General features: G+C 34.4%; 1 protein-coding gene across 1 annotated transcript; it reads left to right on the top strand.

Moving 5' to 3' along the window:
- The first annotated feature begins 4,878 nt into the window (after positions 1-4,878).
- LOC136039578 (uncharacterized) lies at positions 4,879-12,138 on the top strand. Its single transcript, XM_065723435.1, has 4 exons — positions 4,879-4,984; positions 6,403-6,510; positions 8,872-8,994; positions 11,962-12,138. The coding sequence occupies exons 1-4, from the start codon at positions 4,967-4,969 to the stop codon at positions 12,091-12,093; spliced, it is 381 nt and encodes a 126-aa protein (XP_065579507.1). The 5' UTR covers positions 4,879-4,966; the 3' UTR covers positions 12,094-12,138.
- Positions 12,139-12,566: the final 428 nt, after the last annotated feature.

Below are 12,566 nucleotides of genomic sequence, written 5' to 3'. Positions count from 1 at the left end.
AGCCCTCCCCCCCGCGCGAGTAAGTCGTTACGCGCCATATTAGTTACGCGCCATTGTACTTGTGTCCCTATGTCCCACCTGTGAATATAGATATATATATATATATATATATATATATATATATATATATATATATATATATATATATATATATATATATATATGTTTTTAACTACGTAAAACTTACGAATATACAACATTCTTTGCTGTCCCATCGTCTGTGCATATAAATAGATTGTCAGGTTTATCGACTCTTGAACATGCAACGCATAATGGTCCATGGGAAAACAATCCGTATTCAGATCTATACCTCATGATTCTATTGATTGCCCTTGAGCTTTGTTGATGGTGATTGCTAATCGACCATTTCCTTTGTTGCCGTCGTCATTTATATATCCCCCTGTGCCCCCCGGCGTCCCCGTTGTAGTTGTGTCCCTGTGTCCGGGTCGTCATTTATATTCCCTGTGTCCCCGTCGTCATTTGTGTCCCGGTGTCCCAGTCTGTGATTTCTATTTGAGTGTCCCGGGCGTCATTTATATTCGTCAGGATATTGTAGGGCATCGTAGCATCGATGAGTTTAAGCAATTCTTGTCAACTGATTGTTTCGCCTATAAAGAATATTATCTCAAGGTAAGAACTGATCACCGACCACAACGATTGCCACTTTGTTGATAGTTGCGTATCAGGAGGCATCAATTCGATTGCTGTTTTTAAGCAGAAGCACTAAATTATTATTTTTGTGGAAAAGATGATATATATAAATATATATATATATTTTCTTTTTAGTTTTTTTGTAGTTTTTACCTTTTTTAATTTTTTTCTTCTTTTGTATTAACGCTAAAGCCAAGGTTCAAACCTGGAGCCTCTCGGACCTAGAACCTGAAACATAACGCTTTACCAACTCAGCTACTTCGGCGTGAATACATTCGTTTTGAGCAGCTTCCTCGGGTGTTGCCATTGTAGGTTCTTCAGTCATTTTACAATTAGAAATTTCTCTTTCAACGGTCTTCTTACAATTAAAAATTTGTCTTTGAACGATATTCTTAAATACCTGTGTCCTGGTCGTCATTTATATTGCCTGTGTCCCGGTCGTCATTTGTGTCCCGGTATCCCAGTCTGTAATTTCTCCTTGAGTGTCCTGGTCGTCATTTGTGTCCCGGTCTGTAATTTTTCTTTGAGTGTTTTTTCTTTTTAGTATTTTTTTAGTTTTTTACATTTTTTCTTTTTTCAGTTTTCTTTTTCTTCTTTATTTTTCAGCTTCACTATGAAATACATATCGCCGAACCTTTGTTTTTTTTAACTAAAATCTGGTAGGCATTGATGACCTTATCCAAGTCAAGATCCCAAACCCAATCATTATCGCTATCATTTTCAGTTTTGATATGTTTTGACTCTCGCTGTCCAGGTGGATCTTCATCTAACTGCGCGGTTTTGCGTTCTTTAGCCTCAAGCCTGTTTCCTTGCTGTTCTTTTAATTCCTCGGCACGCTTTCTTTTCTGACTTTCTCTATCAGCAGCAAGTTTTTTGGCATAGACTCTTTGAGCATCTTCATCGGCTTTTGCCATTGTAAGTTCATCAGTCATTTTAAACTTAAACATTAATAGATTTCTACGTGAACATATATGTCTTAAATATCTTTAATGACGTCACCGTCATAGCAAAAATGACGACAACTAACTTCATGACGCCAGTCGACACAGAAACATGACGTCACCTGATCCACAGACAGACAACTTATTTTTATATATATAGATAGATATAATTCTAAAATTGTCAGGTAATTTTCTATTTTGAAATAAAAACTAAAAATTATTGCTCAGACAACATAAATATTTTTGATATTTACATAATAGCTTTAGTGGTTCTGGACTGAAAACTAAATATGCTAATCAAATTGGGAATTGCAATCTTTTAGGTTGAAAAGGCAGATCCATTGGAATCATGAGAATGCGTGGAATAAGAAAAGCCTCACCCTCAAAAGGCCCTGTCAAGATTGTTGCCTCTATTACGTTATAACAGACATAACACGTCATTTGTGTCCCGGTGTCCCGGTCTGTAGTTTCGTTAGTCGACAAACATGACGTCAGACGACAAACAACTTCATGACGACATACAGCTCAATCCTTATCGTCAGTCGACAAACATGACGTCAGTCGACACACAAACATGACGTCAGTCGACAGACAGACAAACAACTTATTTTTATATGTATAGATAGATAGATATATATATATATATATATATATATATATATCAATATTCACAGGTGGGACACAGGGACACAACTACAATGGCGCGTAACTAATATGGCGCGTAACGACTTGCGCGCGCGTGGGGGCTTGGGGGGGGGGGGGGGGGGGCGAAGCGCCCCCCCCCCCCAAAAAAAGGTGTTGGTGTTGGACATAAGTAAAAAAAAAACTAAAAAAAAGGTAAAAACTGCAAAAAAACAAAAAAGAAAAAAAAACAAGAAACTAATAAAAAAACTAAAAAAGCTAAGAAACTAAAAAAACTAAAAAAGAAAAAAAAGAAAAAAAAGGAAAAAATGAAAAATAAAGGAGAAAAACAAAACTAAAAAAAATAAAAAGAAAAAAAAACTAAAAAGAATAAAGAAAAAAAAACTAAAAAACTAAAAAAAAGTAAAAACCAAAAAAAAACTAAAAAGAAAAAAGGGGAAAAATACAAAAATGTATTTCATCATATACCATTTCAAAAACGAATGTATGTACAGACCGGGACACCAGGATACAAATGACGACCGGGACACAGGTAATATAAATGACGACCGGGACACAGGGACACAACTACAACGGGGACGCCGGGGGGCACAGGGGGATATATAAATGACGACGGGGACACAGGGAATGTTCGATTAGCAATCACCATCAACAAAGCTCAAGGGCAATCATTAGAATCATGAGGTATAACTAAAAAAACTAAAAAAAGGTAAAAAACTAAAAACTAAAAAAAAGACCAATTCAAAAACGAATGTATATACAGACCGGGACACCGGGACACAAATGACAACCGGGACACAAGGAATATAAATGACGCCCGGGACACTCAAGGAGAAATCACAGACTGGGACACCGGGACACAAATGACGACCGGGACACAGGGAATATAAATGACGACCGGGACTCAGGGACACAGCTACAACGGGGACGCCGGGGGGCACAGGGGGATATATAAATGACGACGGCGACACAGAGAATGGTCGATTAGCAATCACCATCAACAATGCTCAAGGGTAATCATTAGAATCATGAGGTATAGATCTGGATACGGATTGTTTTCCCATGGACCATTATATGTTGCATGTTCAAGAGTCGGTAAACCTGACAATCTATTTATATGCACAGACAATGGGACAGCAAAGTATGTTGTATATTCGCAAGTTTTACGTAGTTAAAAACATATATATATATATATATATATATATATATATATATATATATATATATATATATATATATATATATATATATATATATATATATATATTCACAGGTGGGACATAGGGACACAACTACAATGGCGCGTAACTAATATCGCGCGTAACGACTTACGCGTGCGGGGGGGCTTGGGGGGGGGCGAAGTGCCCCCACCAACTAGGTGTTGGTGTTGCACGAAGCGCCACCCCAACAGCTAGTATATATATATATCTTATATATATATATATATATATATATATATATATATATATGTGTGTGTGTGTGTGTGTGTATATCAATATATATATATATATATGTATGTGTAACATAAATACAAAATATACATATATATATATATATATATATATATATATATATATATAATATATATATATATATATATATATATATAATATATATATATATATATATATATATATATATATATATATATATATATATATATATATATATATATATATATATATATATATATATGTATATATTCGACCGATCAAAATTTTGAGATGGCCATTTTGTTCATCATAGTTGAAAGGCCAATAAATTTGCCTTTTGGTATAACATGACATCCCTCCCAGCCCCAGGGCAAAGTTCTTTAAGCTATAAAATTTGCCCATTGTTTACGCATAGTGCTTGTCATTGGGATGCATGCATACATTTTCGGGTGTGAGGGGGGACAAATTTTCTGCTGGGGGGTTTTCTACGGGGGAACTCTATGGGGAGGGAAATTTCCAGGGAGTGAACTTGTAAGGGGAAATTGTACACTGCGGGAATTTGCCAGAATTCTATTTATATGTCTAGCTTTTTCTTTTCCGTCTCAATTTTAGAGTGGTAAAGAGTAATTGTCCGGGGTAAGTTTTCACCGGGGTTTAATTGTCTAGAGGGTATTTCCATGATGAAGGGATTTTTCTGTGGAGGTGGAGTAAGATTTCCTGGCATTATTTAAAAAAGATCAGAAATTAAAAAAACAAAACAAGTTTTTCAACTGAAAGTAAGGATTAACATTAAAACTTAAAACGAACAGAAAGTACTAGGTGCATGAAGGAGGCTGCCACCCTCCACAACACCTCGATCCTTACACTAAGGTTTGAATTTTCTGCTGATTCTTTAAGAATGACTCAAGAAACACAAGGGCCGTTTCATTAGAACAATAAGAAGCTTATTGTTCTATTATCTTATATATATATATATATATATTAATGTATATTCAGATCTTGAGGGCCTTCGATTTGTTCTAGAATTTGGTTCAGACTGTGAAAGTTGCCCACAGCTACAATATAGTTGCTGATCATTTGTTGTATCTAATGATCACAACTTGCCTAGTGATAATAAGGCTAATTACTGAACTCTGTGACCGCTAGACCACATATTCCGATGAAATTATTAGACTTGAGCATTTATTATACAGTTTCTTTTCACTTTCAAAGGAAATGATATGAGTAATTTGTTCCTGATTTTGCTTATAAGAGCCACAATGTTGGACTTCTTTGTCAGTTCTTATTTGTTAACTAAAAATGAAGTTTATTTTCCTGGTAAGCACTTTGTTTTTAGTTTAAGTGTTGGCTTTGGCTAAAAGTGTTGCCTCTTTGTGGGAGAGGGGGAAAAAGTGTTGCTTTTTCGTGGGAGAGGGGGGCGGGTGTGCTCTAATAAAAGTTGCAAAATTAATGAATTTTGTTGAAAATATAAGAAATTATTGAGAAAGACTCAAAATTTCTGCGTGATGGTCCTGAAAAACAAAACTTGGTCGAACATTTTATTAAGTATTTTTGTAGTATACCAAATAATTAGGTATCTTAAAGCCGAAGCCTGAATTCAGTTAATAACTGATTAAAGTAAGTGGTTTGAACTCAGTCAATATTTTTTATGTCTATTTTTTAAATAGTACTTTTAGCCCTGAAACCTCTTGGATGTTTTATTATTTAATATAAATATGGCTGTTTATGTCTAATCCGAAGCATTAAACTAGCCTAAAACTCTTTGAAATGTTCAATAGAACCAATGTGTCACAATAAAAAATGAAAAAGTGAGAAGTTCCTTTGATATTTTTAATTCTTCCTTTGTGGGGTTCATGCAGAGGCGGTTCTAGGAGACGGACAGAAGAGTCACTTGCCCCGTGTGAAGAAATGAGGGGCGTAAAGTTTCAAACAAATAATCCGACGGTTATAATCACGTTGTAACTTTTGAAATTTTTTTAATAAAGTAGAGGACGCAGTTAATAGATGAGAATAATTATTGATTAATTTATAAAATAAAAAGGGATTAAAAATAATAAAATAATAATAATTAAATAATTATGTTAAAATAAATCATACTAATCAAATAATTAAATGATATTAAAAAAATTATTAACTAATTAATAAATTGGAAATAATTTTGCTAGAAATGAAAATTTTGGTAAGATTTACCCTGAAAATTTTGTGAGAGACAGGAGGGAAGAGGTGCTGATCAAGATTTTGCCTGGGGTGCAAGAGAGACCAGAACCGCCACTGAGTTCATATTAAGTATTTATAATAATCAATCCTTTATTACAGCTTTCTGATTGGATTAACTCTTTCTACACTTCTAACACTATTGGCGAGATATTATATATTACTATTCCACTTGTATTCCACTCTCTTTTATTTGTCTTTTTGTTTTCTTTCTTCTTTTCTTTTTCTTTAGTAGATTTTTTTTATTTCGATAAATCTTCAGTTTCACCTGAAAAAAAGTGGTAGATGAAGGGTAAAACAAAGAATTGTTAAAAATAAGATACCATGCATTGTTAATATACTTTAATAAGCCTGGTTCTCAATAATACTTGGTTATCAAAACGCCTTTTACAGAATTTCGGTCACCATTAGCCTAAGTCATTGTTTACTCACAGTTCGTTACCATAAACCTTATGATTTCACCATAGTGCTATATGTAGCCTGTAGGTCATAACCAACAAATCTAATTATTTGGTGTTTAGGTTTTGGCCGTGTTGGTCGCATTTGTTTCATGCCGTCCCGCGGAAGAGATAGATATAGCAAAGAGTCCCAGCTACAATGGACCAACATACAATAAAGCTCCACCACAGGTATTTGTAATTTATGAATTGAGTATTTTTATCATGATTGTAGCGATTGTTGCAACCTAGTAAAGAACGAAGTTCAGCCCATAGTAACCGATTTTTTTTTACCTGAAAGTAAGAAGCGACATCAAAACTTAAAATTATTCCTTTTGTGAAAGGGGTTATCTCCTCCCCAACGCCTCGCTCTTTATGCTAAAGTTTTTGTTGTTCTAAAAAGTGGCAAAGAATCAAACTTTAGCGAAAGAGCGAGGCGTTGAGGAGAGTAAAGCCCTTTTCATATACGGAATAATTTCAATTTCTGTCCGTTTTAATGTCGCTCCTTACTTTCAGTTTAAAAAAACAACTTTTTTTTTTATTTAACTCCTGAACGTTTCTCAACTAATGCCGGTTTGAATCTGGTTTATAGTACATGTAAAATTCAAACAAAATTTGAAAATTGATTTTTGCCGATTTATTCCGTATATGAAGGGTCGCCCCCTCCTCAATACATTGCTCTTTACGCTAAAGAGCAAGTCAAACTATCAAACTTTAGTGTAAAGAGCAAAGTATTCAGGAGGGGGCAAACAGTTCAGTCCTCGCTGAAAATCCCTTTTCCCGTAAAATTGCTTGCGGACGATTCAGCCTGAAAACTTCTTCTTAGTATTCTATCATTTGAATAAGAGTTTAATCTCTAATCGGTTTCTCGATCACTCCAGAAACGCTCCCTTCCGTGGAAATTATTTCCCGATAATCAAAACATGAGGAAAACAGTCCCCGGGTAGTTCCCCCGAAACATCTCGACATGTACAATTAGCCAAAGAGAATGCAATACAATTTAACAGAATTTCGCAGAGTAATTCTGTCAAATCCCCCAGTGTAAAATTCACCCCAGAAATTTGCCTTCCCACGTAAGATTCTCCCTATGGAAACCCACGCAAGACACAAACCTTGCGTCCCTCCCCTGAAAAATGTCTGTATACTTCCCAGTAACAAATACTATACGAAAACAATGGGTAAATGTCACAGATTACAGGCCTCTCACCACAAACTTTGGGGGGTCATATTACCCCTAAAGACATAGTTACTGGATCTTTCAGCTATGCTGAAACCTGTCAAAATTTTCATCGGATAACTTTGCAGAAAAGGGACGAGGAAGGGGGCTAGTTGCCCTCCAATCGTTTTGGTCACTTAAAAAGGACACTAGGAACTTTAATTTCCGTTTCTATCACCCGCTCCCGATTTTCTAGGTCTATAATTTCGATACGGTCACCCCTGGGGAAAACCTAACAAAAAAGCTAATAAACATGTATCCGTGATCTGTCTTCTGGTAAAAAAAAAAAAAACAACAAAATTTCACATTTTTTATATATGAACTTGAAACTTCTACAGTAGGGTTTTCTGGTACACAGAATATGATGGCGTTATTTTCATTTAGATACTTTAAACCTGAGGGGGTGTTTCCCCTCTATCTAAAAAAAATAAGCTAATATCCTCAGACACGTAACTTTTTATAAGTAATACTAAACTTGACGAATCTTATATGTTTTGAATCAGCAACATAAGTTTATTCTTTTGATGTATCTACTGATATTAAAATTCAGTTTTTTAGAATTTCAGTTACTATTGAGCCGAGTCGCTCCACGAACTGTTTGATTAAAAAGCTATTTTCGAGGTTAAGCTTGAATTTGATTAGTAATTGCACTGACTATTTTCTTGCAACAATTTCTGAAGGATTCGTCTTTGGGATATGGCATGCAGCGTACGAAATCTAGTTTGGCGAAAATATTTAAAGATTATCCAAATGATTCTGCCAAATCAGATGTTGACTTAATTATAGACAAAATTTTATTAATTGCTTGTTTTAGCATAAATGTTGAAGAATGCTAGCCAGTTAAAAAAAAAACGAAAAATCACAAAAAAAGCTTCCAGGTTACTTGAAATGAAAAATGTGAAAGCTTACTAAGAAATTGTAAGTAGAGATAGTTGTTTTCCGTCAAATATTTGTAGCTTTTGCTCAATAATTTCTTAACAATTCCCACTAGGATTTTCATAAGGATTCTATGACTTTTTCTTGGGAAACTAAATCAATATTTATTGGCATATTCGATAGAATAAAATTGTCTGGTCATTTTAGGGTCCCTCGTGCTTTTTCTAATATTAATTATTTTATGACGGAATTAACCTATTAGATTTGTTCTCATCCATAATGTAAAAAATAGACGGAGCCTATTTACTTTTGTATTCTATTTTTTTTTTTATTACTCCTAACTTTAGTATTTGGGAAAGCTACTTTTTTTTACACATAATAGAAAAAAATAGTATTACTGGCTTGTCATAATTAAGGCATTCTAATATCTTCAAGTTTTAAATCTATTATTCTTCAAATAGGGCTATTTTCAATATGCCAATGCGCCAGGACCCCACGAGTACGAATTTGGCTACAACCGAGGCAACAAGGATCACTCAAGGTCACATTATGAGCAGTCAAAGGACCATCGATTCAGGACAAGGGTAACACATGTTTATGTTTTAGTTTTATTCAAAATCAGTAACCGTCTAGATTGCCTTTTATTAATTTCATACTGGAGTGATTTATCTGTTGAAAACTACTGGTAAATCGTTTTTATATAAGAAATCTGAAAAAATTAATTTCGAAAACTTCATTTTGCTATTTAAAAAATGGTTTGAAAGTCACTTTCTCGATTTAGAGAGTAAAGTTACAAATTCGAGTTACAAGCGCACTTTTTTAGAAAGTGGAATTATAACTGTGCATGCCGATATATACTTATTCATCCGCCTTTCTGGTGACCTAGAAGAGTAAATATCCAAATGACTCGGTTTCATGTTTTACTCCTTATCCTTACTTCCCGTATTTTTTTTGTCTTATTCTTTATCTCTTCGCGGTCTTTTTGCCAATTTGAAGTTATCGCAATACCCCTTTCATTATTAGAAGAACAATTGAGAGCCACGGATGTTTAGACACTAAGTCTATCTTTCTGCGTTAAAATAAGACATAATATGGAAACCAATTTTAAAGGAATTGGTGGCAAAAAAAATCAGGTTAAAATTATAGATTAAATTACAAGATTAAATTACAGAGAATACAACTAGGATGCTACAGAGAACTTCTAATTCTGAATGACAAATTCAAGAATCCTGCTTTGAAGCGTGATTGAGGATTATTTTACTTACTGTATTTAGAGCAGTAGAAATTGCAAGGAATCGATGAGCTTTGGAATGTTGGTAAGGGAATGGGGTTGGAGGAAGGCGGATGCCTATATGAAATAATCACATAGGGAACTCAGAAACTTCATTGTAATGCATTGGGCTACACATCTGTGTAAATTCTTTACGGTGGAAACAGAGTATAATAACTTAAAGTTTATTTTAAGACGGGTTTGAATTGGAAGAATCAGTAGGGTCCATTGACTTTGATGGGAACTTGCCTCAACTTTAGGAGTGAAGGAAGTTTCCAGGAAGGTTTCGGCTTGATTAAGGTCCTTGCTCTTGCCGTATATACTGTAATATTAATGTATATCTGGTCCACCATTCTCTGCAGTGAACTTGGCTTCATTTGGACATTATAGGATATATTTCGGGGCGTGAAATTTATTAGTTAAGAAGTAGTGATTTTGTGACAATTGGAAGGGTGGGGTCTTTGCTAAAATAGTAATGGATTGCAGAGATGAGTTTTATGCAGCATGCTATATTTCTTAAAATATTTACGCAAGTGCTTATTATGTCTTATTATACATATAGCCATGCGTATCATGACATTTTGTAGCCATGGTCCAATATGTTTTTGTACAATTAATATTTTTTTTATCGAATCTAGGCCAAAAATATACTCTTGGTTTTCAAAGTCTTCGTAAATATTTGTCATTATTTCTGTTTTACAGCATAATCCATTTTAGGTACTTGTATAATATACCCTATGCAGCTCAATAAGTGAAGTTAGGTTGATCCTAATAAAATGTACCTAAGTATGGTAAAAATGTAATACTTTGGAAACAAATTTGGGTTATATATTGGGGCTGGGGGTAAAGAACCGTGGGTTTGCATGTAAAATGTGTTTGCCACAATTATTCTGATATTATGAAATAAGAATTGTTTTCTGACTTCACACTGTCTAAATACTTTATCCCCCCTAGTATGCAAATTATAATTTGGGCTATTTCTCATCTATTCTGTCAATTCTCTTTGTCTTTTTTCGCGCTAAGTTGAAAGAAACTAGCGAAAGAAACCGGTTTACAGTACGTCAATGCATGAACAACTTGAGCTGCAGGGGATGTGTCATACAAGTACCGAATTTTATTAGTTCTGATTCTTGGCTGGAAAACATCTGAGCAAAATCTGCCCTCTCAGTGCTTACAATTGATTGACAGTTAACAGCAAATCTAAAATCACTGGGCGTCAACCTTGCTATGAGAAGATAATTCTGCATAGTTACTTTCACTAAATTTCAACCAGCTTTTATTTATTAAAGCCATGAAAGAAACGTAAGCACAACCATTATCAATCACCATCTGCCTTTTTTGTGTTTTTTTTTTTTTTTTTTCATTATTTCAGCCTGTCCCGAAGTACGTAGCTACCAATTAGACGAAAAGCTTTTCCATCCGGTTTTTACTAGTTAGCGCTAATTTGAACTGATCAGATTTTTCATAGGATTTTCTAATCGGCTGAACAATTCTGACTGGTTCGAAGTTGCGCTAGCTACTTACTATGTTTGCAAAATCGCATTGTGAATGCATCTTGAGAAATTCTAACATTGCCAAGATTGTATTATGAACAAGAATTCCGTTTCTGAAGATATTTGATTAGCTTTTAATTTCCCTGAACTGGAGCATTCAGATTCACAATAAATATAAATTCCTCTTCCTTTTTTGGAGGCAAAATATGGATTTTTCTCATTGCTTCAAAAACTTTAATGGTATCTAATGATTGATCCAGACCCACAGTTAGAAAATATTATATATAAAGTCTGTTGCGATTTAATGTGTTCCATACGATGCTAATGAGTAGAAAAATTTCTAACTTCTCAGTTCGGAAGAACTAGAGCTAAATCTCTCATGTCGTTAACGTCAATTATAACAAAGTAGAAGATTATAGAAGCAACCTATTAATAATGCCCAATGACATTTCTAAAAACACCTCACAAACGATTTGTCAAATTAGCAATAAATTAACATTATTAACGAAAACTTGCCATTATTAATTTGAAAATGTAATTAATTTTATTTGCTCCACGTTATATTTTGTTATAAGATGCGTAAAATCGGCATTTACTGTCATCGCTTGTGAAAGTAGTTTTTCAAATGAAAACGCGTTATACTTATCTAATCCTAAGCAGGACTACATAGCAACTCCACTTTGCTTAATCAAACTCTAGTTAAGCAAAAATCACGAAACACTGACAAAATTGTGTTTAGTGCATAATAAATGCTTAATTTCTAACGAAAGTTCTCCTTTTGTTTTCAGGCAAAATGGGCTGACACTCATGGAGGGTATGGAGAACACTATTGGGAATATAATCACGGCGACTATAGTGCTCCGTCTTACCATGCACCGAAGAACTATGATGCAGCTCCAGTTGAAGCGCCCAAATATTAAAATTTCTCCTATTTATTAAAATAAAACCTTGATCATAAGATAAAAGCACGCTTGTATTATGTGACTAGTAACTCTGAACAAATGGATCTTGTTTAAAAGGAAGGGAGGAAACTTTGCTTAAAAGGAGGCAATGTGTGGAAACTCTGGATTTGATTAATGTAGACTCAACTACATCACATATCAAAAAACGTTTTCTTTATGTTCCAGACAGTAAAGTATCTAGGGAATTACTCTATTTCATACATGTCCTGATGGGGGGAGGGTATTAAAACCCTTATTACGAAAACTTCGGTTGGTTACAAATTGCGACGCACCTACGGTGGTTCCGGTGCCCCACTAGTGCTGGAGCAAATAACAAATATAAAAAATTGTTTTAATTGGTTTTCAAAATGAACTAAAAAGTCTAATATAATGGCCAGAGGCATGTGTTCTTACTGCTATCAAGTGCTCAATGCTGTCAATTCTTGTTTAAA

This window comes from Artemia franciscana, chromosome 2, assembly GCF_032884065.1.
Source record: "Artemia franciscana chromosome 2, ASM3288406v1, whole genome shotgun sequence".
NCBI lineage: Eukaryota > Metazoa > Arthropoda > Branchiopoda > Anostraca > Artemiidae > Artemia > Artemia franciscana.
Note: the sequence above shows the minus strand (reverse complement) of the source record. Positions and strands in the feature narration are given on the sequence as shown.